General features: G+C 37.3%; 2 protein-coding genes across 4 annotated transcripts; one reads left to right on the plus strand and one right to left on the minus strand.

Moving 5' to 3' along the window:
- LOC147556898 (myosin-15-like) lies at window positions 1–25,239 on the plus strand. 2 transcript variants are annotated; one of them, XM_086657873.1, is made up of 38 exons: window positions 1–364; window positions 467–610; window positions 1,146–1,291; window positions 1,391–1,547; window positions 1,709–1,767; window positions 2,176–2,332; window positions 3,007–3,156; window positions 3,266–3,402; window positions 3,820–3,966; window positions 4,057–4,158; window positions 5,184–5,241; window positions 5,311–5,412; window positions 5,978–6,015; window positions 6,109–6,235; window positions 6,327–6,500; window positions 7,329–7,460; window positions 7,588–7,697; window positions 8,159–8,219; window positions 8,302–8,479; window positions 9,635–9,840; window positions 10,624–10,743; window positions 11,644–11,742; window positions 12,231–12,452; window positions 13,396–13,535; window positions 13,774–13,885; window positions 13,986–14,039; window positions 14,118–14,207; window positions 14,384–14,554; window positions 19,496–19,645; window positions 22,880–23,020; window positions 23,130–23,267; window positions 23,512–23,582; window positions 23,695–23,794; window positions 23,895–23,951; window positions 24,037–24,093; window positions 24,202–24,282; window positions 24,365–24,450; window positions 24,681–25,239. In XM_086657873.1, the coding sequence occupies exons 1-38, from the start codon at window positions 242–244 to the stop codon at window positions 24,802–24,804; spliced, it is 4,521 nt and encodes a 1,506-aa protein (XP_086513999.1). In that variant the 5' UTR covers window positions 1–241; the 3' UTR covers window positions 24,805–25,239. The 2 variants fall into 2 exon arrangements, with proteins under 2 accessions (XP_086513999.1, XP_086514000.1); XM_086657874.1 differs by having other exon boundaries at window positions 108–364; window positions 1,391–1,512.
- Window positions 25,205–27,062, minus strand: LOC147556899 (uncharacterized). Of its 2 annotated transcripts, XR_015233648.1 has the most exons (3): window positions 26,429–26,939; window positions 25,351–26,007; window positions 25,205–25,280 (listed from the first exon to the last, which is right to left on the minus strand). XR_015233648.1 is itself a non-coding variant. In XM_086657875.1 (2 exons), the coding sequence occupies exons 1-2, from the start codon at window positions 26,731–26,733 to the stop codon at window positions 25,401–25,403; spliced, it is 912 nt and encodes a 303-aa protein (XP_086514001.1). In that variant the 5' UTR covers window positions 26,734–27,062; the 3' UTR covers window positions 25,251–25,400. The 2 variants fall into 2 exon arrangements, 1 of the variants encoding a protein (XP_086514001.1); XM_086657875.1 differs by having other exon boundaries at window positions 25,251–26,007; window positions 26,429–27,062.

Here is a 27,062-nt window from a genome sequence, read left to right on the forward strand (position 1 = left end):
GGCAAAGCGGTTGTCTGGGTCCATATTCAATGCCCACGTGGTAGAAATTGTGGAAGCCTTGAAAATTAAGACAATACTAGGAGTTCGCAGCATAACGGTCAGTATCTGTTTTCGCGGGAAGTTTATCAGCCCGGGAAAATCTCATCATTTTTTTCTCTCTCTAGAAAATCATGCACCTCATCAAAAGAAAATAGGGTTTCATTTCTGATCCCCATTCTTCTTTCACCGGAAGAAAAATCAAATGATGAATCCAACCAAAGGCTTCAAAGTCTGGATAGAAGACAGACTTTCAGCTTGGGAAGCAGCGGAAATCGTTGATTTAGCCGGAAATCAAGTTCACGTCATCACCGAATCAGGAAAAAAAGTGAAATTCTCGATCCTCCTTTCTTTCAGTTTTGGATCTTCAAGTTCTTTAATTCTGTTTACTGATCTTGTCTCGATTTGTTCTTTAAATGTGTTTGATTAGGTTTCAGTTCTTAAAGAGAAATTGTTACCTAGAGATTCAGATGCTGATCATGCCGGAGTTGATGACTTGACCAAATTAACCTACTTAAATGAACCAGAGGTTCTTGATAATCTCGCAAGAAGACATGCTCTCAATGATATTTATGTAAGCGATTACCACATTAGACTTCGATTATTGTTGAATTAAACCTGATTAATCTAAGTTTCTTGATCAGTAAGTTAACATTCCAATTGATAGAGCATAAAACTAAACAACAGCTAAATTGCTTAAAAATCTGGCTTAACGTCTGATTCTACTTACAATTAACTATATCTATTAATAAGTTCGTATGATGAAACTTTGTAAATATCAAATCTCTACTTAATAAATGTTCTACAAATATAATGTGTATTGTGTAATAGTCCCACATGGATAAAGGGTACTTTTAACCAAGAATAAAATATCTAGGCTATTTCCCCTCATTGTCAAATTGTGTTGAGTTGGATTCCGACATTCATAGCCCTAGTTATACTTATGTGTCGCCATATGAACTGATATGGAAAAAATTGTGAAATTTCAGGGTATATCAAGCGAGCATGAATTTGTATCTGAAGTGTTCATGTTCATGTTCATGTTGCTGTTGTTTTTTACTTTTTACATCATGAATCAACCTTACATTTTTTTTTGATGCATACCTTAGACGTACACTGGAAGTATCCTGGTCGCTGTAAACCCATTTACCAAGCTTCCTCATCTATATAATGTTCACATGATGGAGCAATATAAGGGAGCTCGGCTGGGAGAGCTAAGTCCCCATGTTTTTGCCATAGCAGATGCATCTTATAGGTGTGTTATTCTGAAAACGTTTCAGTAGTGATTTATGACATTATAATATTTGTTTCTGCGGAGTGTTTAAACCAGCTTATAATTTGTTGTCTAATTCAGAGCAATGATGGGTGAAAGTCGAAGCCAGTGTATTTTAGTCAGTGGAGAAAGTGGTGCAGGAAAAACTGAGACAACAAAACTGCTTATGCAGTATCTTACATATGTCGGTGGACGAGCTGCAGGTGATGATCGTACTGTTGAGCAACAAATTCTTGAAGTAAGAAGTAGTACTAGATTTAAACTAGCTATATTTATGTCTGTTGCAGAATTTTATTCAGTTTTTTGTCTTCACAACTTTTTCGGTTGCAAACTATTCCCCTAAGTTTCTTGTCATATAATTTAACTTGTTTCCTTTTTCTGCATTTTGTTGGATGCCAGTCGAACCCACTCTTAGAGGCATTTGGCAATGCAAGGACTGTTAGAAATGACAACTCAAGGTAGGTTTGCAGTTATATACCTGAATTATGGTAATCTTTTATTATCTCTGATTCTCTTCTCCAAGTTTCGGTTATATGGATAATTTAATCTGTACTGTTCTTCTCTGAAGAATAACAACCCAGTTTCATGGTTTGCATTATTCCTAATCCACACAAATATAATGTTTTAACCATTCAGCTTCTATACTTAAAACTCGCAAAAGAAAAGCATGAAGTGGTACTCTAGACTAATAATCTTCGCAATGCCAACAAGAACAATAATATTTACTACGGTGCATCTGACAGGAGAATAAGAGCTAGACATATTGATGGTGATGTGACCTACATAGATTTAAGCTGTCCAGGGGAAACAGTCTAGCGAGTTCTTTCTTTGGGATAGTTCTCATGTTGTATCATTGTTGTATGCAGTCGGTTTGGTAAATTTGTTGAGATCCAATTCGATGGAAATGGAAGGATATCAGGTGCTGCAATTAGAAGCTACCTTTTGGAACGGTCTCGGGTAGTTCAGATTACAGATCCTGAAAGGAATTTTCACTGCTTCTACCAATTATGTGCATCTGGGAAGGTATGTGCTAAATTATATCAGGTGTAACATAACTTAGGAAGTCACGGCACGTTTTTTTGGTGTGATTAAATTCTTTTGTCATTTGGAAAGCTGCCCAGGAAGGGCCACACTCAAAATAGTTCTTGGATTCACCCCTGGCCGGCATTGTCCATGTAAAATTATATCCTTATTCTCGTCAACCCCATCACATTATTATCATGACGCACACTGCCAGCCTTCAGTCCTTGAACTGGCAAGGCTTGGGTTGTTTCTCTGACCCCATATAAATGGAATAACCCTTTTGACGATTATGATCTTGAAATAAACTGGGGCAAAAAAGAAACTTTTAGTATTTGGTAGGTGACGGAGTTACCTGGAACATACTGTGTGGAGAGAGATTGTGGTGATGGCGCTGGAGGTTTTATACCTCAGCACTTATCCCTCACCAAATAATCTGCAGTAAACCGAGAATACGGGATGTCATATAATGTACTTTGATTAGCCTATACACAATTTTACTGATCATAGAGAATACATAGTTTTTTCCTTAGCTAGTAGTTAATATCCATCTATGTCTTTTTCATCTTCTGTATACAGCTACTGTTGAGATACCTATGATTCCCCTAATTAGAAAAGTTATTTGATTGCTATCAGTACACCTACATATAGACTGATCTGATGTCTTCACATTCAAGGTTGCAGAGAGATACAAGCTAGACCATCCAAGTAATTTCCACTACTTAAATCAGAGTAAGGTCTATGAATTAAATGGAGTGAGCAATGCAAAGGAATATATGATGACACGGAGGGCAATGGATATAGTTGGTATAGGCCTTGATGATCAGGTGCTAACTTCTCTTTATAGTTCCTTAATTTTGCTGTAATTTATATGGATTCAGTCAATTTTTGAGAAGCATTTGTACCATCATCTTATATTTTTTTCCTTTTTCTCAGGAAGCTATTTTTCGCATATTGGCAGCTATTTTACATCTAGGGAATATTGATTTTTCTCCGGGAAAAGAGAATGATTCTTCCACTATTAAGGACCAGAAATCTTGCTTTCATCTCCAAATGGCTGCTGATTTGTTTATGTAAGTGACTTACAAAGTAACTTGAATGTTTAATTTAATTTATTTTTGAGAAAAGGAAAATCTTATTTTGGTCCCAAAGCAAAAAATAAAAAATATTATTACAACCTACCAACATCATTGTGGGTAGGCTTAACAGCTTCAATATTTACGTGAGCTCCCACATAATCTTTTTTTTGCCTGAGCACATTTCCTAGATAGGACACTCTTCGAGTTGACTCCGAAGAACAAACGTGAAAATTCAGCAACGTCCGAATATGATACCAACCCACTGACAAATACTCGTAGAAGAGAACATGACCCACTTAGGGTTGTTTTTGTCATTGAACGGTTGCAGTCTAGCTATTTTGCTTTCGTAACTAATGGCTGTTATATTTTTCTTATCTATAAGGTCTATATAAACTTCAATATTTGGCTCAGGTGTGACGCAAAGCTTTTGCGAACAACACTTTGCACACGAACTATTCAGACTCGCGAAGGAAATATCGTTAAAGCACTTGACTGTTATGCTGCTTTAAGTGGTAGAGATGCTTTAGCAAAAACCGTCTACTCTCAGCTATTTGACTGGTATGTTTGATTATGACTAATCTTCAACAGCGTCTTCATTTGTGTCTTCACATGCTCCAAATAATAAGCAAGATAATATGTTTGTTTCAGGCTGGTTGAAAAAATTAATAGGTCCCTGGGGCAAGACAAGGGGTCCCGGATACAGATTGGAGTTCTGGACATATACGGGTTTGAGTGCTTCAAGAAAAACAGGTTCTTACTTATCTGGGTTGGAAGATAGACTTGGTTCTTCTTCTTCTTCCCCGTATCGTTTCTTGATGAACTATGCTTGTGGATAACTTAGTTCTCATTGTGCTCTCCTTTTTGGCACCCAAACATTGCTCTAACTTTATATAGTGAATAGAAAAGGAATTCAAGACAAGGGGCAGAGCCAGGAATTGATGTAGGGTCGCGCTAAAAATCGAAGTCAACAAATAATAGTTTTTTATATCAATTGTCCAAAAAAACCTTTTTAATCTTTATATAAATCTAGTGGAATTTTAATTGTTTCTATTCAAATTCACATACTAAATAGCCTTATGTAAGAATGAAATTATTTAACACCTCAAAATGTTTATAACTGTAGATTATTATTATCTTTTATATTAGAAATTAGCTTTTGAGATAAAATGATACAAATGACAAAACTTCAATTCGTCTATGCTGTGCAATCACTTTATAACTAGAGTTACATTCACTTTAGTGTTTCAAACTGAACTAGTTTATTTTATGTTTTCTCCTTAGTAGAATTATATGTTAGTCTTAGTTATTAGGAATGTTAAATAAATTATTTTAGTTTTGATATAATCGAAAAAAATTAAAATACACAAGTATTGAAATCTCAAAAATCTCATGTTAGGCAGTGAAACTGTATTTAGGTTTCTATTCATGGGTGGGAAAAGCATTGCCTATGAAAATAATTTTACTTTCTAACACAAGAAAAATATGATTAACCAGACGCACGTTTAAGAGTTAGAAGTTTTGGGATAAAGGAACATTAATGAGGAGGGAATATTGATATTGGTGGGCAGACCAGGGTTAGGGCCCAGGTTAGGCCACCAATAGCTACGCCTCTGGAAACCAAGATTTTATGAGATTTAACGGTTTCTGTTTCGGTTTCTTGGTTATGCGCTAAGATCTCCTGATACAAGATTCACTATGTATATTACGTAATACAACATCACCTTTTTCTCCTAATTTCTCATTCCTATGTACTTGCTGACCATTTTTCTCTTCAGTTTTGAGCAGTTTTGCATTAACTTTGCTAATGAGAAACTTCAGCAACATTTCAATGAGGTACGTGAACATGTTCAGTTGGACTTATTTGAACTACTACTAAACTTTATTTTTCTCCATCCATTTCAGCACGTGTTTAAGATGGAGCAGGAGGAGTATAGCAAGGAAAAAATTAATTGGAGCTACATTGAATTTATAGACAACCAAGATGTCCTGGATTTGATTGAGAAGGTATTTGTTCCTTTTCTGCATTTCTAACATAGCCTGCATAACATATATCAATTGCATGCTTTTATGTGAGAGTACTCTTCGTATCCGTTATGAGTCAGCGGCAATTATTTTGGAAATGAATGGTCGTAGTTTTGTTGGCCGGCGAGTGTAATGACATCATAACTGTAGGGGCATGGATTTACACCTCTTAGATTATTGGAATACAGTGTCAAGACTTTGTGTGTGTTAAACCCTGGTACCCCAGTACCCGTTATATAACTTTTGCATCTATAACACACTTTATAACGGATCTCCCCATAAGTTGCTCTTTGGAATAGCTTCTCCTCTTTTTTTTTGAATTGTCAGCGTGCCTCGAACCCTTGACCTCTAAAATGGAAGGCTAAACCTCTTACCACTCCAACCAAGGGCTGTTGACACCTCTTTTACTTGTTCTCCTTTCGTATATTTCTTAGCACTTGAGGATCATTCTTTCTAGGTGTATATGACGTGTTCCTTTCTGCTTTTATCTCCATCCTAGAGTTATACGTGTACACCCTTGACTTGTGCTGTTGGATGTAAATTGCAGAAACCTATTGGAATAATTGCTCTCCTGGATGAAGCTTGGTATTGGAATATGTTTTGATCTACACTTGGTATTTGTTTGTTCTACAACTATATACAGGAAGTATATCCTCATTCTACTTGTCGTTTATGCAGCATGTTCCCAAAATCAACTCATGAAACTTTCTCGACTAAGCTTTTCCAGAGCTTAAGAGATCATCCTAGGTTGGCAAAGACAAAGTTTTCGCAAACAGATTTTACAGTTTCTCATTATGCTGGAAAGGCATGTCGTGTATCTCAATGTTATGCAATCATAAACTTGCTTCCATCTGGTAACTAATTCCTTCTTAATCGTTCGTTTGTATGTAATGCAGGTTACTTATCAAACTGATATTTTCTTGGATAAAAACCGAGACTACGTTGTGGTAGAACATCGAAATCTCTTATCCACTTCTAAATGCTCTCTGGTCGCCAGTCTTTTCCCATCACAACCAGAAACGACCTCGAGATCATCTTACAAGTTTTCTTCCGTGGCGTCCAGATTTAAGGTACACGTGTTTATCTTTTTATCTCCTTTGTCATGTTGGCTGTTGCAGTTAGCTTTTGCAATTTTGACAAACTCTTTTTTCCAGTATTTCCGAAAGTTGTACCAAAGACCACGTATCCTGTTGGTCTTAGTTAAAGAAACATGTCAAAGATTTTTTAGCCTTTGGCTCCGTATAAAAACTTGCATGATCTCCGGAAACTGCACAAAACGCGCAAACATTATTCTGTGCAAACCTGCGTAACCCTTACATATGGAGTTGAGCTTAAAAAAAAAAATGGATCCTTTTTTACGACAGAAAATTTCGTCTAAGGAGTTTTTGTTATTTTGACTTAATAATTTTATGCACGTTCTATGCTTAATTTTCTCTTCATACTTCCCTCTATATTTTGAGTAGTTGCTTCCTAACTCGTAACATGGTTGTTCTTTACATTACTGCAATCTTTCTTGGAGTTCAATGCAGTTAGTGTTTGTCTTCTAATGAAGATGTCAATATATCCATCACAAATACAAGTCCTTTATTATTCATCACATGTATATGTACTCAAAGGAAACATGTATTTCTGGCCGATATCTGTTTCTGGTGCGTTGCAGAGCAAATACATTATCTCATGGCTGTAGACTTGTACTATGACACTAACGTATGTTTACGGATATTTTTAAGAACATATTTGCACCTTGATTATACTTAACAGCATTCTGTTCAGTGCATTTTAGCTTTATCTATCAGTACAGTGTAAATGACGACTTCTAATAATACGTTGATGTCTCATGGCTGTAGCCTTTTCAGTTTTTCTTTTCACTTCATATTTTTCTTGTTCACACTTGATAGCAACAACTTCAAGCACTCATGGAATCTCTCAAGTCCACCGAACCTCATTACATTCGCTGTGTCAAACCAAACTCCTTGAGCCAACCCCACAAATTTGAGAATCAGAGCGTCTTACAACAATTACGATGTGGGGTCAGTACGATCAGTTTTATACTCCATATTTTAAAGTTCGTGACATGTTCCAAAATTTTCCTCTACCTCGTTCATTTTCTCAAAACTATCTTGCTTTACCGCGAAGTTAACTTGATTTTCCCTACAGGGTGTTCTAGAGGCTGTGCGGATAAGTCTTGCAGGTTATCCTACGAGGAGGACATATTCTGAATTTGTGCATCGCTTTGGAATTTTAGCTCCAGAAATGATGGATGGAAGGTAACTTGGCAACCTTTGAGCTACTTTCTTTAGGTGGTCCGTGGTTTATTGGATCGATGGTATGATCACCTCAGATGGGATTATCCCTTGTCTGTTTGTGCAATAGTTCCCTCAGGAGTTGTACAGTAGAACGTAACCTTCAATATTGTAGTTACTCACTCAATTACGATGTCTTCAATTGAAACGTCTACAGATTCTTCTGGAGAACTTTTGTCCTCAACAGAGCTACAATGCCATCATAACAAAAAAGCAAGTACCCTAAGACACATAAATTATGTTGAACATAGGAAAGCAAGTACTTCTTTTTGTAATGTTATACGCTTACCTTCATTTGGCATGAAGTTTGTCGGTACTTATTGAGCATTAGGTTTTTCTTGAATGCATGCACTCCTTTTACAAATATTTTACATGGTCACTTCGTAATCATGAAGGGTCATAACAATGTCTGTTTGTACTTGCAGTTATGATGAAAAGAAATTGGCAAAGAGAATTCTGCAAAAGCTAAAACTTGACAATTTCCAAGTAGGCTTCCGGCAAATCCCTTCAAGAAGATATAGTTGTTTTTCCTAGTTAGTTAACATGGACCTTGTTTTCGTCTATGCAGTTGGGCAAAACCAAGGTTTTTCTTAGAGCTGGTCAGATTGCTGTTTTAGATTCCCGGCGGACTGAGGTTTTGGATACAGCATCAAAGCTTATTCAGTGTCGATTGCGGACACATCTTGCACGCCAGGATTTTATTGCGATTCGGGCAGCTGCAGTTGTTTTGCAAGCACACTGCAGAGGTTCCTTTTTTAAATTTTCAAGACTCATTTTCTGTGAGTGGGTATTTACTATTGACCAATTTAGGTTGTGGTAACATACCTTGACAGAAGCTGCATTTTAGTCAGAGTGAATTTCTAGGGTTATGTTTTCCTATATGTTGTCCATCCTCCTACTTCCTTGCTTATGTTCGTGACTCCCAGCATCACTAACTTCTAGTGTCATAAAACTGTTAATCTAGTACAGATTTAATGTTTAATATTGTAGGGCATAGTCTGTATTGGCCGATATACATTTTTCCGTAAGAGCTACTATGTGAAAGAATAGTTCATTTTGAGATAGAAGGGTTACAATATCGATACTTTGTAACACCCCAAGCCTTTGCAGTTATCAATATTGTCCCGTGGGAATAACAATCCGGGGCACCCCTCGCGACTCGTCCGCCGTGGGGGATTGCAATAGTCCCACATCGCTCACGAGAGTGTCCAGAACCTGGGCTATATGTGTACGCTAGCGCTAGTAAGTGTCGAGGCCTTTTGGTGGGCTCGTGGAGTCTTCGCCAAGAACAAAAACCCCGTACCTGTGTGAGGTGTCTAAAGCGGGGACAATATTGATAACTGCTAGGGCTTGGGGCGTCACAAGTGGTATCAGAGCCAAGGACAACTCTTTGCTGAGGGTGGGGGGATTGTAATAGTCCCACATCGCTCATGAGAGTGTCCAGAGCCTGGGCTATAGGTGTACCCTCAAGCTTAGTAAGTGTCGAGGCATTCTGGGTGCTCGTGGAGCCTTTGCCAAGAATAAAACCTTGTACCTGTGTGAGGTGTGTAAAGCGGGGACAATATCGACAACTGCTAAGGCTTGGGGCATCAAAAGTGGTATCAGAGCCGAGAACGGCTCTTCGCTGGTGGTGGGGGATTATTATAGTCCCACATCGCTCGCAAGAGTGTCCGGAGACTGAGCTATAAGTGTACGCTCAAGTTTAGTAAGTACCGAGGCCTTTTGGGTGGCTCGTGGTGCCTTCGCCAAGAATAAAACCTTGTACCTGCATGAGGTGGTTAAAGCGGGGACAATATCGATAATTGCTAAGGCTTGGGGCCTTACAATACTTGAGGAAAGTACCTCGACTAACTCTTTATATGCAACACACTCCCTGGATTAAGAAGATTATCTTACTGCAGGCTGCATTTCTAGAAACTTATTCGCGGCAAAACAGGCAGCAGCTGCTGCTCTATCAATCCAAAAATATGCTCGCAGATGGGTATCTCGTTGTTCATATTTGCAACTTTATCGGGCTGTTCTTCTTATACAATCCAGCATCAGGGGTATATCTTGTCGTCGAGATCTTGTGCATAGAAAGGAATACAGAGCTGCTTTGCTTATCCAGGTATTTGTGTTTCATGGAGATTTATTTGATTTTAAATCTTAAGTTGCACGGGTATGTCAGGAAGTTCCATTCAGTATAGCCTTCGGATAACTATTATTCTTAAAAATTTGCAAGATATGATCAAATGTACAGCATGCCAAAGAATTAGAGGAAATTGGCTGTGTAAACCAATGCAAACCTGTGTGCGAATCTTACATATGTGCCAACCCACGAGAAACTTAGACAGGTCATAGGGAGCTGAAGAATAAAAAACTGATGGATCCTTTTGACAAAAAGAAATCCAGAGAATTAGCCAAAGCTCCCTCGCCAAATATTTTTCTTTTTTAAAAAAGGATCGGTAGGCTTCATGTCCTTATGTAAGATATGCACGGTTTTGCACAATTATTTTTCATGGACAAATATTTTTCACGAGTTTGCACATGTTTTTTATGGGTTTGGACAGGTTTGCATAGGGAGCCCAAGCATAAAAAGATATTGACATGTCAGTTTTACCCAGACCAACACAAAATTGGGTATTCGACCCAAATTTATGAAAAAAATTAGCCTAGGAGAATGTGACAAAATTTCTCATATAAGATTAGTAGTTTTTTAGTCTACCATCACACTACGCCAGAGGCAAAACAGTTCCCTTCTATACAAAAAAACGATTGGAGTCTAAACATTGAATCTCAGTTGCTCTCAGGACCTAGAAATTAAATCTGTTAGGTGTTCTTAATTGTTCTGGACTTATATTACTTCTTATTCGTCTTAAAAGTTTCTCTGATTGATGATGTAATCACATAGACTCGATGGAGGATGTTCAGGGCCCGCTCAGCTTTCCAACGATATCAGAATTCTATGTTAATCATACAATGTCGTTGGAGACAGAAAATGGCAAAACGAGAACTTCGTAGGCTTAAGCAGGTAAAAACTCTGCCCTTTCTCTTGTTTTTCCAGTCTATTCAACACAAAAGCCTCTTCATTAATCAATTTTGCGAGTTCAAACTATTCAAGCATTTTGATCACCCAATATGACATCTTTGAATTTGTGTGCAATATCCTTAGCAAATATTTGTTAGTACTTAAGATATCACATTTTCTATGAGGGAGAGTACAAATATGGGCAACCCTGAAAAACTGATCTGTAAAAGAACTAGTAAAGCTTACAGATATCACATTTTCTGAAAAATCTTAACCATCTACCTGAATAATCAAAACCCAATTCTTGTAATGAAGATTTACTCCAATTTGAATCGTTAACTTTACAAAAAGAAATATAGTTTGAGACGAAAATAATAGTAAGAGTTATGCAAACATGTTAGGTGGCTAATGCAGATCTTGGAGATAATTTTTCCTGTGAAAATAGCTTCTAAATTTTCGGGAACTTTATTCGACTTCCAAGGTACAGGTCTGAGAAACGAAAAACAACTTTAAATGATGCCTATCACCATAGCTTCAAAATGTTCTTTGTCTTTGACCGAAACTGTTAACTTTATCTATTAAAGTTGAATAGAAGATTGAATACTAAATCAGAACCAAAGAGAGTAGTAGTGAGAGGAGAGGGGTTGAAACACGACACAAGGATGTCCCTGCTGTATTGTTGACTTCAGTAATACAATAACCGAAGACAGAGTTAGATGGTTTGTTCAGTAATGGAGCATTAGATGCGAATGGCTGTCCTCAGATTTAAACCTGGATTTCAGCTTGCATGGTTTTTGTGCTTCTGTGGTCTCAGAAATCCTATTTACACTACAGTCTATTTGATGAAAAACTATTTGTCTTTCTGAAGCTAATTTTTATTCTCCATTTTGTATCTATTGTCAGGCAGCAAATGAAGCTGGTGCATTGCGCTTAGCAAAGAATAAACTCGAGAAAGAAATGGAAGATCTCACATGGCGGCTGCAACTAGAGAAAAGGCTACGAGTATGAATTTGATTGGAAAAGATTCTTTGCTACTTGTTACTTATATAGCAGAATATGAAGTTGTTTTGGCATCTTAGTTGTTGCACATCGCTTTGCAGATAACTTTCTCTATTTGGTTGTCTGTATAAGAGTTAAGATTGCGCTAGTCAGTAAGAAATTATGTTCTATGGAGATAATAAGATATAGGTTGTTCATACGGAGGAACTTAATGCATTCCAAGATAGGGTAAGGTGTTCAGCTTTCCCCACTTCCCTTGTTAATGACTTGGGTGCTTAAACACTTCCAAGTTCTTCAGTTGTTGGGGCTTGTTAGAAAACCACCTTCAGCTAGTGATTTATTACTGTATAATTGTTAGAAGTTCGCGGGACTTGTTAAACTCAATTGTCTTTAGATTTGTGAAACGACAATCATTCTTTATATTGATACATTTACTGGTTCAAACCATATTTGATCATCCAAGTTTTACGTATTATCATTTTTATATGCAGATAAACAGTGAGGAGTCTAAGTTAGTAGAGGTTTCAAAGCTTCAGAAATCTCTGGATTCCTTGAATTTGGCTCTGGATGCTGCTAAATCAGCTACAGAAAGCGAGTGCAGCAAGAATGTCTTGCTTCTAGATCAGCTTGAAGCATCTAAGAAAGAGAATTCAGCTCTGGAGAGAAAACTCATTGAAATGGAAGAGTTGCGCAAGGAGATTTCATGTTTGAAGGTGTGAATTGCATTTTCTCGCTTCCTTATGCAGTGAACTTGCTAACTGTTCGATTCCGACAAAGTTTTATTCCTTGAATTTTAGTAACACTACCACATTTTCAGAGGAACTTATTTCACATGAGTTTTGCTCGTTCATGTCGTTTGTTACGTGTACATTGTTGAAAGTGCCTTGAATATGGGTCCATATATAACCCAGTTTGTGACCCGCAATTGTGATCCGACCAGTTCACATATGTTTGCCATCATCTTATTAGGGGTTGTTATCGATGTAAAGGGTGTATCACATTTTTCGGTTTTGAGGGAGAAAAGTAGAGGCGGCTGAGTGGTATGGTTTAAGTGAGCTATAAATACTAAAATCCTTGAGATATTTCTGTTATCTTGTTCTTCATTTATAGTGAAAATCACCGCGCCATTGTTTGCTGTGGAGTAGGTCTCACCAACTGGACCACGTAAATCTCTTGTGTGCGTGTGATTGTTTGCTTCCAGTTTTGTTTTTCTTGGTTTTCTTTTTCTTCATCATCGTCTGGTTGTCTTTATTTCAATGCAAAAAAACTGTGATTCTACTTTCAGATGTCACAATTTGATATTTCTGCATTCGAAAAACGTAAGTTCGTAGTGCTCGAAACTGGGAAAAGCGTGTTATCTGCTTTAGGAATTGAAGTACATTGAAGCTTAAAATCACGTTAACTTATAATCGAGTGAAAGTCTAACATTTTAACTAACTTGAGTCACTTGCTCTTATTCTCCCCTTAAACAAAGACTGGATTAGCAGAACACCGTAGAAGTAATGGGTTTCTATTTGATTCCGTATACTCTGTGCAAGCAATCATTTGTGAGATAATCCCTTACATTTTTATACTGTTTTCTTCCAATCCTTATTGTGCTTTTGTTAATTCTGACAACAATTTCTTATGAAACTTGCTTGTTTGATCTCTTTGCAGAATTCATCAGAATCTTTGGCAAAGGAGAACTCTATGGTAAAACTTGATCTTATCAAGGCTCAAAAAGATAGTAGTGATACATTAGAGAAGTTACAGGAAGTGGAGGACAAGTATTTACAGCTCCAGCAGAACTCTCAAAGGTGCGGTCTCAATCTTTAGACAGAGGATATTCTCCAGCTTTTCTCCCAATTTTTATGTATATTGCCATTCAGAATTTGTTGTTAGTGTAAGGTCTAAGATAACTTAGCGTTTATTTTTTAATTAGTAAGTCATTCCGAACTTTGACGGTTCTTGATGAATTATCTCCTGCGTTTCTTGATTGTTATCCCTGATCTCCTGATACTTAATTTGTTATGCATCTTGTTTGTCTGGACCCAGTTTGGAGAAGAAGCTTTCAAATTTAGAGGAGGAAAATCACATTCTACGACAAAAAGCATTAAACACGTCCCCTAGGATCGGTCGTCCCGTATTTGCCAAGTCATTTTCTGAGGTAAGACTGCAACAAAAGCAGTATTTAAGACATCTTCCGTTATATAATAGCCAAATCAATCTAATTTTGAATCAATATCACTTTCCTTTTGCTGGTTCAGAAGTACTCTGGGATGGGTGTTCTGCTTCCCGACACAGACAGGAAGCCTGCATATGTAAGAAATTTTCTTCTGTTTTGATTTTTAAATTATGGAGTTCAATAATTACTTATGTTCTTATATCTCTCAATATAGGAATCAAATTCCCCTACAAAACTTATGTCACCATTTGCACGAACAGTACCCGAATCAGTTCGATCAAAGATGATGTTTGAGAGACATCAGGTAAACTTATATGATAATAGAGAATAAGTCAGTTTCCAAATGTTGGATCATTGTCACTAACATTCTTGCTTCTTACTCTGGCTACTCTGAATCTATTACAGTCTAACATGTCTTACGCTCTTCCCAGGCCTAAATATTTGGTAGTCCTGTATCTAAAGACTGTGGTTGTTGTGCAGGAGAATCATGAATTTCTCTTAAGGTGTATTAGAGAAGATTTGGGTTTTAGTGATGGTAAACCAGTGGCAGCTTGTGTCGTATATACATGCCTTCTCCAGTGGCATGCCTTTGAGTCAGAGAGGACTGCGATTTTCGATCGCATAATTGAGGGAATTAAAGCTGCTCTTAAGGTGTTTTCTCTCATCCTTTCTCAACTTTCCTTCTTCCTTGGAATGTTGATAATCGGTTGCCTTAAATATCTTGCATCTAATTTGCAACGTTAATTTATTAAATCCTAACTTGCATGAAGTTATCTCCTTTTAAGGACTTCCTTTCACGGTGGTTGCAATGCAATTTGAAAGGGAAAATAGTAGTTGACTTTTCCTAGAGAACATAGAGAGGATTCAGATGGAACTTATACTCATTAAATCAATTAAGTGGTATTTGTTATTTTTCTTAATTCAGATCTGACTCATCAGAATGGTCTAACTAGGGTTGGTTTCAAACCGTTTATTTTTTATCTGATTCGTCTGAATGGATGACTCGAGCTGATTTTGAGTCCACTATCTGAAATATCCTGAAATGACTATTGCGCCCATGAACAAAACAAGTCAGCTAATTTAGACAAAAAACACATACACCACCTTAGTACTGTAAAAGTTTTGAGAATGTGTTTGCAGCTTACTAATTTTTGTTGTTGAGATGAAATAATTACTTATACTCCTATTTCTTTCTATCACTATATATGCTCTAAGATCCTCCTTACTTTCTTTTCGTACTAACTACTGTCAACATATTTATCTTGACCAATTTGTCTGTATTGTTGGATTAAAAGAGAACAATAAGCATTAGATATCTCTCTCAGTGAACCTATTCAGAAAATGACAACAAGACATAATATGGAAATTGATGTGGTCCATGTGATGTGAGAATAGTCCCACACAGAGTTACCTGATATTCTACCTCCCCCAGCGTACCGTATATTCGTTTCCCCGTACCCTTTGTGGGTGGGTTCACGGTCCGATACACCAAAATGAGTGTAATGAAATCTCCAACCTTAATTAACGTAAATTCGTTAAAATTTATAAGCTAAAGTAGTTGATTTGTTAAGGACAAGATAATTTGGTTAACTAGTTATTATTATTTTTGAAATTTAGTAGAGGCAAAATTGTTGAGTAAAAATAGTCTAAAACATACAGCACCTTAAAATAGTGTACCAAAGAGGTATACCCCAAGCTCACTGCTTACTCTCATGGTAGCATACTGCATACAGGTACCTGTACCGCGAATTGAAGCGATCTGCCCTCTAGGTAACAATGGTCTCATGGACAAAGGATTAGTCTCATAACCAATAATATAATATCTAGGGCCACTGCATTCATTGCCAATTGGTTCTGGGTTGGAATGCCGACAAACTTAATATGGCACCAAAAAGCCCAACGGTCGTATGTGCTCCGCATAACCTACCAAAAATAACATGTTAGGGACAAAGTATGGCACATGTGCGGGGTCGTGTGTGTAATGCCCTTGAGTAATAGTTTGGGGTGCCTTTAGCAACCCAACCCTCATGGCCATTACTATCACCGAGAGTAGACTAAACCCCATGGCCTCTTTCATTCTTTTTGGTGTAGGCAGCAGCCATAACTGATCTAGAGAGGGAGATTTTGAGAGTACTAAAGAGAGAGTTAAGGCAAAGAGAAGGAGGAGGGATCCAAACTTGGTGATTTTTCTTCATTGTTCTTCGCGTGGGGTTGCTTTGCTTTGGATTTAAGGTAGGTTTCTATCTCCTTATGACTCGAATAACCATTTCCATAGATAAATATAGACAATTATAGAATACCGTGAACCCTAGATTTAGCGTTATTTGAATATAACTTGGGATTCATGAAACACATACAAGTTAGAGGTAGTGGATTTATTACTTCTATAAGACCAAAATTTTAGGTCACTTCGAATCCCATTTACATGTTAGATTTTGAAGGAAATTTGCCTTAAGGATGTATGTAGTGACCCATATAATTTCTATTGTCATTTTCATGTCATATTCATGTATATGAATCTAACTTAGCATGATGATAAACAAATTCAGCAAGTATTATATTGATAAATATGACTAAAAACCCTATCATTATCGTGATTTACTTGTGTACCTCTTATAATTAGATGTCTCTTACTTATAGGCAATATCCTTTAAGTAGATACATGAGCATGTGTTAGAATTGAGCATGATATGAGAATTGTAAGCTATTGTTATACATAGATTTCTAATTGCAAAACATTATCAGCATCAAACTAGTAGGTCGTAATAATATATTGCCGAATATGATTGCGATTTATGAATGTTGTGGTGTTATGTTATTATGTATGTGTGATGTGATGGAGTTGGTGGAGGATTGTAGGAATTTTGTGGTTGGTTCGACCCTCTTTACCGAATGTTTGTAACGATGACCGACGGGTTCGCATGGTAAAGGCATACGGAGGTACGACCTAGATATGGAGCGTATGACGTCGACGATAACACAAGGATAGCCTTGTGGACCACACTCTCATACAACGAGGGTTATGGGGAGGGTTCAGATGAAATATCTGATTTCCCCGTTGGACACCAACTTATCATATCGCTTTTGGTTGTTTGTTCTAAGTGTGATTTCCTTTATTAAAGTTCTCCTAACTGAAATACTTATGTGAACACCTATACATAGTTATGTGCCATGGAGTTGTCTTTTTGTCTTGATAGCTCTTGAAGTTTTCAATTAAAGCTTTAGGGAATTGGAAATCTACTTGCTGGGTTCTGACCCAGCCTATTACTTTTTAGGTCAAGGAAATCGGGAAGTGTCACCTGCTTGAGTCATAGTTAGCCCTTGGAGGAGTTTTCGTAGCGGTTTTATTTCTTTCTTTAGGTAGTTATTTGGAGCTGCATCTCCTAACTACTTATTTCTTTTATTTGTTTATTTTCCGACCCACGTGTCGCTGGTTTAGAGACTTCATTCCAGTTTTGTGAACTTAACACAGTCTCTTTAGTTGATTTATTGTTGCTTATGAGCTTTAATGTTTCGATGTTATTTGTCTCTCATCATGAAAACCTAAACTTAAAGCATTCCTTCCCAGAACAGTAAACAAAATCGATGTATTCACCAAAAGAGATAAACGACACCAAGCTCTTAAGTAACAATAAATCAACTAACAGAAACTTTATTAAGTTCTCAAAACTAAAACGAAGTCTCTACATCATCGACACGTAGGGTAAACGAAACACAAAAGAAATAACTATCTAAGAAAGAAAGAAAACTGCTAGGAAAACTCCTCCAAGGGCTAATCACGACTCAAGCAGATGACACTTCTCGATTCTCCTTGACCTGAAAACTAATAGGCTGAGTTAGAACCTAGCAAGTAGATTTTCAAATCCCTAAAGCCTTAATAGACAACTTCAAGAACTATCAGGACAAGAAGACAACTCCATAGGACATATTTATATATAGGTGTTCACATAAGTATTTCAGTTGGGAGAACTTTAATGAAGGAAATCACACTTAGAACAAACAACCAAAAGTGATATGATAAATTGGTGTCCACCGTGGAAATCAAATCCTTCATCTGAACCCTCACCATAACCCTCGTTGTATGAGAGTGTGGTTCATAAGGCTACCCTTGTGTTAGCGCCGACCCCTTACGCTTAATACCTCGGTCGTACCTTCGTACGCCTTTACCACGCGAGCCCGTCGGTCATCGCAACAAACATTCGGTAGAGAGGGTCAAACCAACCACAAAACTCGTACAACCCTCCACCAACTCTATCACACACACACACATAATAGCATCACACACATAATATCATCTCACACAACATACATAAATCAAAAATTCAAAATCATATCCGTCATTATTATTATGACTTACTAGTTTCATATCGGTAACATTTTGCAAGTATTGATCTATGTATAACCATAGCTTATAATTCTCATATCATGTTGAGTTTTAACATATGCTCATATATTTTCATAAAGGATTTTGTTTATTGGCAAACGACGCCTAATCACAAGAATTATATACTAATATCATGTCAAGTAAAGGGGTTCTAAGTCATAAGTATCGTTATAATACTTGCTGAATTTTTGTATCATCATATCAAATTAGATACTCATACATGAGTGTAGCATGAGAATGATAACAAATATTCTATGGTCTATTATCTATATCATTAAGGAAAATTCCCTTCAAAATCTAACATGTAAAAGGGATTCAAAGTGACCTAAAATTCTGGTTTTATAGAATTGATAAATCTACTACCTTGTTTCATGAATACTAAGTTATATTCGAACAATACTAAATCTAGGGTTTACTGTATTCTCTAATTGTCTACATTTATCCATGAAAATGGTTATTCAAGCCATAGGGAGATAGAAACCTACCTTAATCCGAAGCAAAGCAATCCCACGCGAAAAACCAACGAGAAAGAAAACCAACTTCAATCCCTCCTTCCTCTTCTTGTTCTTCCTAGCTTTCTCACTCTAAAAACCAAAATCTCTATCCCTTTCTATCTCACTGCTGCAGCCAAAATAAGAAGAGAAAGATAGAAATGAGAAAAAGAGCCTAGGTTTTAGAAAAGGAAAGGGTTTAGAAGAGGGGTCCTACAGGGCTATTGCTACTTACACCCCACTATTTGGGTAGGGGCACTACAGGGCGTTGTAGTGTGAGAACAGCCCCACATGGACACGGGGCAGTTGCATGACCAAAAATATACTCCAGCCACTGCCAGTTCGTTTTGAGCTGATTCTCACGAACTTTATAGTCCATTATTGTGACCTACATCTACAACTATAAAACGACCCATAATACATAGTAGGGAAATTACAATTGATATGAAAGTGTATTTAGAGATTTTTATATTTGGATAGCCTAGATTTATCTACCCTCCAACATAGGTACACGGTATCACATTTTGATTATTTATATGCAAGGCTTCTGAATAATTGTCATTGTAGTTTCGAGCTACAACTAATGTACTTGATTACTTGATCCATCTTTTTCTTTCTTTACTGCAGCAATTTTTTTCGGAGAGGATCTTTACTCTCAATAATTAGCGTAACTGTAACAGGCTACCTTTCTAAATCAGGCTGCTACAAATATTTCAGGTGGGGAATGTGAACAATATCTTGCCGTATTGGTTATCCAATGCCTCAACACTGTTGTGCCTCCTGCAGAGAAGTCTGCGCTCAAATGGCCTTCTGAAAATGCCTTTTCGCCGTTCTGCTGGCCACTCTGGAGCTGCTATGAGGATACCTGTAAGTTTCCGACTACAAGCTGAATGTCAATATGTCTTGGCCCCACTTGATGTTCTTGCTCAGATTAGTTTTTTTTTTAACAAGTAGAATTTACAGATTTATACATTAATAATCAATTATTATAAAAAGGTTATGTAGTTATGTACATCACGTGGATTTAAGAAAAACCAGCACCCAAAAGACATAAGTTACATTGTTACAAATATAGCCTCCCAATGTAACATGAAATCTCTATAAGACGCCAAGGATGTCCAATGTTTCCTTTCTGCCCGAAAGTAAAGTAACCTTAGCACCTTTTCGTATGAAAGTCTACATGTTTCCGTTTAAATGTTGCTCCATTTATGATATTCCAAATGCTCCAAACTACAATATGTGGTATAAGGTTCCACAATTTTCTATTTACGTTAGTAATCATAATCGTACCCCATGAAAGAAATCATTTACTTCTTTTGTGAAACACCTCCTAATATTCATTGCATCAAAAGACATATCCTAAACCCTGTGCACAATTTTGCAATGAAGAAACAAGAGATTTGTTGATTCCTCTTCTGCCATACATAAGACACCCCTATTCGGAACGATTCCCACTCTTCTTTCTTAAGTTATCTTGAGAGTTGAGACATCATCCACTGAAAAAATCTACCTTCAGTGGAGGTTATGTCTTCCCTATCCAGTCAAATGGTAAGGGTAACATACTCTTCTTACTTTTTCCTGAAGTCTCAAAACTTCATCGACTTCCCATCATTCTGATTCCTTCTGAAGTCCAATTCCCAAATCAAGCCCTCCCTGTATTGTGACAACATTCGAAAGTTGAAGCACCATGTTTTCTGGACATTGAGTATTAAGCTGGAAACATCTCTTTGTGAGGCCGTTCCGAACACCACTTATCTAACAACAATTTGCTTTTCCTTCCAGTCCCTACTACAAAAGATACTATTGAACGAAATCTGCCCATATGATTATGTACTCCTTTCCATACAGAACATCCATACAGTTGTAATGGCTTTTCCGATTTCAATGCCTCCTTACCGGCAAATCTCCAAAGCCACTTAGTGCGCTGGGCTGCATTCATTGTTGTTCCCTGGTTAGAAGTCGATGTTCCAATCTCTCTCTGTCTTGTCTTGATTGAGATAGAGTCTTAGTTTGAAGTAAGAAACTTCATTTCTCTAAGTTATAGAGAGATAGGCAATAAGGGAATATTGACTTATCAGTAATCCTTCTTTCGGATTAACGGAGATAGACAAAAATAAAGAATATAATTGGAAGATAAGAAGAAGAATTTATGTAGTCGGGGCGAGAATAAATTCTCTTTCCTTAAAACATTTTACACCCCTGCAATAGTACCAACAGTTAGGATGTATGCCTTTGGGATACGACGACTATCCTTTCATAGTTTTGATGGTACTTCAATGTTCTAAAAGCGAGCGAACCTTTGTAAGTAATATGAGCTCCTTAACTGATGCGACTTGATCTTCTAGACACTTGACTGCTTGTGAATATTTCTGAAATCAGAATTATATTCCAGACACACTTGGAATACTGATTTTAGAAGAGAAGAAGAAGAGAGTAGATGAAATTCATTCGGATACTTCTTTCTTCGGGAATATAGATATACTATAATATTTCTGAAATCAGAATTTATATTCCAGACACACTTGGAATACTGCTTCAGAAAAGAAGAAGAGAATGAATTGAATGAAGAATGGAATGATTTTAAGTTGTTTATATGGGAATCGAATAGGCACAAGTGCCTTTAGGGGTCAAGGGACATGTCCCTTTTGACGGACTCAACTTGAAATAACTGTCCATATTAGAGTCGGCAGTAATCTGGAGCGTTAGATTTCTCTAAAAAACTCGGGTTGAACGAAGGTTACCTGGTACGCGGATCGCTCCGGTACGTGGTACGGGTACCGGTACGCGGAACGCTACCATGTGAGTATCGGGTACGCTAGGGGGTATACTTCTCCGGTACGCCATTTTCGAGTTCAGTACGTTTTGGACTATTTTTCATAGACAATAAATACTCTCTATGATGCATTTATAATAGATACACCTACTCTTAGACATCATTTCTCCATCAAACTTACAACTAACAAGCCAATTAAAAAAGTTTTTGTGGTTTAACTACCCAATTAGTCGAATTTATAGTTTTCTACAAAGATTTTAGGTTAATTAAGACTAAAAATTCAGGTACACTAATTGTGGGGTACTGGATCGCGAACCCACCAAAAAAGGGTACAAAATTCGGGTACGGTGAATCGGGTACGCGGTACGTAGGGTAGAGGAGAGTATCTGGTAACCTCCGCTGAACGGCAAACATTGGATTTGTATCGTATGGCGCCCAGCAGATTAGATCTTTGACCGCTAGATGCGGATTTGGGCAAATACCACCTCGTGCCCGACGTGGGGGGGGGGGGGGGGGGGGGGGTCGCCAACCGTTGGATCCTGTCAAATCCAACACTCATGGACGAATCCCACCGAGATCCCGAAGCCTATAACGTGCGACTATTAGATTTTTGCTTATTTCCGTGGGTTGAAACGCGAGCCGTCCAAATATGGACGTGCATGCTTCGCACAAATGGCCCCCAAACAGACTTCTCCGTTTTGCCGTTCAGTGCCTAGGTTGACCGAACTTCGTTCAAACTTTAAACTTGAATTTCTCATTCCTCCGGAATCGGATTCAAGTGATTTTTGGCTCCAAGTTGAAGAACTCGACGAGAAGAACGCAATGGCGTACTCCGTTTCTAAGTGTGACGAGTCGGGTCGAACCAGAATTGGCTCAGGTTTCAACATTCATCACTGTGACATCCAAGTCTCCGTATTTCATAGGTTTACAGGTTGTCTTCCATACCACCTAGTGATGTTTTAGCTCTTCGTTCTCCTCATGCCAAAGGAAAACGGTCATACGTGCTTTGATTATCCTACCACTGACTTGTGCATAGAAAATAACGACAGGAAACATATAGGAATAGATGCCAAAGTTGCGTTAATCAGAACCAATTTCCACCTTTTTAAAGTAATTTAGCCTACAAGCTGATAGTTTCCTATTCACCCGTTCCAGCAACACGTCCCATAATGTTTTAGACTTATATGCACCTCCCAAAGGAAGGCCCAATTGAAGGTAATATCCCCGGTTCAGACAAGACATCCCTGCCAATTTATCAATATTTTCCACTTCACCTATAGACAAGATACTGCTCTTGTTATCTTTGTTTGAAATGCTTTATATTCCAGGATATTACATCACATGTAGAAGCAACATACCCAGCTATACTATTTAAGCAGCAGTTAACTGCCTATGTAGAGAAGATTTTTGGCTTAATAAGGGATAATCTGAAGAAGGAGATCGCCCCTCTACTTAGTCTCTGTATTCAGGTACTCTTGTTTCCTTGTCCTTGTGTCTTTATCTAAATGAATTTCATGTGATGGTTTCTCAAATAAATATGTGCATCTAATTTTGAAATGTTGATATATTACTTGCTAGGCCCCAAAAAACGTTAGCAGTCGCAACGTCAAGCCCTCCAAGTCTCGAGGTGCTGTTCCCCAACAGTCTTTAAGCAGTCACTGGGACCGGATTATCAAATTCTTGGATTCTCTCATGAGTCACTTGCATGAAAATTATGTGAGTGCCATCTTATTATGTTCCTAACGTTCTAGAGAAAATAAAAAAAAAACGAAAAAATTAAATTAGATACCCATTACTTACAATATTAAATTGGAGATTGAATAAGCGGCTCCCACAATTGTCGTTTTACTTTTGCACATATGCAAATTCCAAATTATCTTCTTTTTTTATTTGCTGGCCATTATTTCTCTTTTTTTCCTCGGTTTTCTTATCCCAAAAGTTGTGGTTAAATGTTTCTTAGGTCCCGTCCTTTTTCATCTGCAAGCTCATAACCCAGGTTTTCTCTTTCATCAATATATCACTGTTCAACAGGTGAGTGATTAACGTATAGCCACCTGCTTATTTGACCTGAATTCATATATAATTGACTTGCAGACTGTATTTAAGCTTATTCCTTTCTATGCATCTCTCTTCTCTCCCTCAGTCTCCTTTTGCGGCGCGAATGTTGTACATTTTCAAACGGGGAATACGTAAAATCTGGTCTAGCAGAACTAGAGAGATGGATTCTTAACGTTACCGAGGAGGTATGTCATTTTCTTTCCCATTTCTACGAAAGTATTAGCGGCACTATTTTAAGTTTTTAATATACATTTGTGTAGGAATCTTATTTATCTCTAGCTGCAGTTTGCAGGAAACTCTTGGAACGAGTTAAATTATATCAGACAGGCTGTTGGGTTTCTGGTAAAAGACTTCTACTAGAGTTACTACAGTCTATCGAACTCTTAGACCCTTCTCTTTTATCTTCATCTAATATCGAGTAATTCAGGTGATGCATCAAAAGAGAAAGAAGTCCCTAGAACAGATCACACAAGAACTTTGTCCGGTATGAATTCTTAATAAAGATCCCAGATTTTTCCTGTTATGAAATTGTATAATGTGTCATGGACGAGACATTTTAATCTCAATTGCCGTGATTCTTCATTATGTGTAGGCATTGACTGTGAGACAAATATACCGAATAAGTACAATGTACTGCGATGACAAGTATAGTACACAGAGCGTGTCAACAGAGGTAAGCTACAGGTGCATTTGGATTTCACTTTGACCAATTATTAGTGTTTTCTCTATCTAATTTTCTGAAAAATGTATATCAGGTAGTTGAACAAATGAGAGAGATGCTGAATAAGGCTGCTTCTCAGAATCTCAATTCTAATTCATTCTTACTAGATGATGATCTAAGGTGAGTCCTTCTAACCGGTATCCATGTTTGATGTGTAAGAAACGGGGAAAAAAAAAAAACAAAAAATCTGAAAACCTTGTACACACCTATCACGTTGAACCATTGATTCTGCTATTTGATCTGCTTGACTAGAAGTATCTATTTTCAGTTGTCAGTCATTCCAAACACTACATTTTTTCCCCCATTAGTGATCTTGTTGCCTTCTTGCACTGTTATTTTGATTCTTGCAGCATACCGTTCTCTACTGAAGACATATCGGAGGCTATTCCTGAGATAGAACCACAAGATGTTGAATTTCCACCGTTTGTTCATGAATATTCTTGTGCTCAGTTTCTACTTCCCCATCAGGAGTAGATAGCTTTGCTGATTTCAATCCGAGGGATTCATAACAGCTGATAACCTTCTTCGATTCAAAAGCAATTAAAGTTTTTGTTCAAGAGCTTCTGACGGAATGGTTGAATGCAGAATGTATGAACCAAGAACCGCAGTCACCATCTAGAGTTTTACGAGTAGTTGCAGTAAACATGTACAATTTCCACTTAACTTTCGGGTATGCCCATTATTTATCATTTTTTCATTCGTTCCCTTAACTGGTTCTTTCAGAGCTTGCTCCAAGCAGCAGGTGACAGTTTTTGAAATTTCAGCCGACCATCTTCATAATAATTGTAGTAGTGTTGTTTACTTTAGCTTTGAAACAAAGATCTATGTTGTATTTATATCTCTCTCTCTCTCTCTTACTGAGAACAATCTAATATAAGCTAAAACAAGATATCATACCATCACATTTTATAGAGTTGGTGTGACAGAAATCTGTTGATTAAAAGATGAAACTATATAGCAAAACTCGGAAGTCCGTTAAATATCAAGAAACCCATTTACAACCAACTAAACCACCAAAACATTAAGGTAATAGTAGCAGAAAGCAAAAACAAGAGAGAAAAGAGCAGCAGTTAGTATAATCCTCTTGGTTCATATCTATTACTGTTAGTGTTGGTCCTTGAAGAGCTACTAGCATTAGGCCTTGTCCTCTCACTATCATTTTTAGCATCAGCAGCAGCAGCACACTGTAAATCCGTCAATGAGAATGACCTCCATGCCGTAAAAGAAGAGGAAGTATTCCGTCGAGGTGGTGGAGTTGGTGGTGATGATGATTCTATGTTCATTGACGATTTTGATGGTGGGTGAAGAGGAGGTCGAAGCCCAAGTGGTGGCGACAATGAACAATTTGAATTCTCACTCCCATTATTGCTCTCTGAGCTACTATTCGTTTCTGTTGTGATTGGGAATGTGCTTCTTCTAATGGAATTCGTTGCCTTCTTCGAAGATATTCCTCCACCTCCACCTCCAATTCCAAATTTAGCATCACTAGTTGGTGGAGCAGGATTTTTATTCGGATTCTTGTCCCAGACGAAGTTATTACAAGCGAGCAAGTTCTTGCGTTTCCTTGTGTAGGCGTTGTCTGGTTTTGCAAGGTCTTTAATGGAAGAAGAAACTGAAGCATCTGTTAGGCTAGTGTATGACTTTGATTTTCCATTATAAAACTTCGAAATTCCTCTCCTGCATTAAACCCCCAATGATGTTCTTATTATTAACACTGGAATCAAAAGGATAATAAACTAAAACAACAAAGAGTGTGAATTTAATAAAATCAACAATTTTCAGTTTTAGATAATTGGGGTCTCTAAAAGGAAAGATTAGACTGATTAGGTGGTTCTTGAATCTTGATTGCTTATAGGAGATACCCTTCTCTCTCTCTCTCTCTCTCTCTCTCTCAAAGAACAACAACAATGACTCATTATACCTAATCAATCTTCACATACTCAAACTCAAGAACTCAAAAACCCTAATTATATCACAATCTTTATCAGTAGTAGTAATAAGTAGATGATTCATGTATTACCTAAAAGAAGAATTTGGATTTGACTAACCAGTCCAAATATATAACCTAAAAAATCAAACAAAAGATGAATGAACTGACCTAATTGGCAAAACATCCTCCAAAACATCCATTGTATCCAATGGTCCTTTATAAGAACTCTGAACTTCATCCTCATCATCACCATCTGATAATCTTCCTGATGAATCACTATTCCTTCCTATTGATGAAGAACTACAAGAATCAAAATCTTTCCTTTCTTCAACTCCTGCCATTCTCTGATTATTATTAGACTCTAATCGTTGATTTTCCAGAGAATCAAAATTGGAATTATAAGATAATGGACGAATTAGTTCTGAAGAACCACCTTCGATTCTTTTATTACTTTGATCCAAAGCAATTGGCATCTTTAAATTTCAAGAAAAAAAATTGAACCCCACAATTAGATTAAAAAAACCGCGAAATGGGTTTTATTCGATTGGATGATTGAGTGAAAATAGTTTTAATATTTCCGCCATTGATGATTGTAATCTGCTGAAAAATAGTATTAGCTCCTCTAGAGTCTAGAGAGAGAAAGTTTAAGAGAGAGAGAGAGAGAGAGTGAACCATTAACAAGAAAGGAAAGGGTAAAGTCTAACCTTATCTAATCTGGTCTAGAGATTTAATTACGGTTTTCATAGTGATTCTGTGTATCCGGTTCTATTTGGTTAGTCTACTTTAAGGCAGGTGAACCGTC

Source organism: Eschscholzia californica, unplaced genomic scaffold (assembly GCF_041429995.1).
Source record: "Eschscholzia californica isolate CP2 unplaced genomic scaffold, dmEscCali1.0.p SCAF_2, whole genome shotgun sequence".
In the NCBI taxonomy this organism is placed as follows: Eukaryota; Viridiplantae; Streptophyta; class Magnoliopsida; order Ranunculales; family Papaveraceae; genus Eschscholzia; species Eschscholzia californica.

Excerpts from the sequence above, each read along its gene's own strand:
- LOC147556899 (XM_086657875.1), bottom strand. The coding sequence starts at position 26,733 with ATGCCAATTGCTTTGGATCAAAGTAATAAAAGAATCGAAGGTGGTTCT. Across the intron at positions 26,008-26,428 it reads GAGGATGTTTTGCCAATTAG|GAGAGGAATTTCGAAGTTTT; the intron begins GTCAGTTCATTC and ends GGTTTAATGCAG.
- LOC147556898 (XM_086657873.1), top strand. The coding sequence starts at position 242 with ATGATGAATCCAACCAAAGGCTTCAAAGTCTGGATAGAAGACAGACTT. Across the intron at positions 6,501-7,328 it reads CCGTGGCGTCCAGATTTAAG|CAACAACTTCAAGCACTCAT; the intron begins GTACACGTGTTT and ends CACACTTGATAG. Across the intron at positions 12,453-13,395 it reads AGGAGATTTCATGTTTGAAG|AATTCATCAGAATCTTTGGC; the intron begins GTGTGAATTGCA and ends ATCTCTTTGCAG.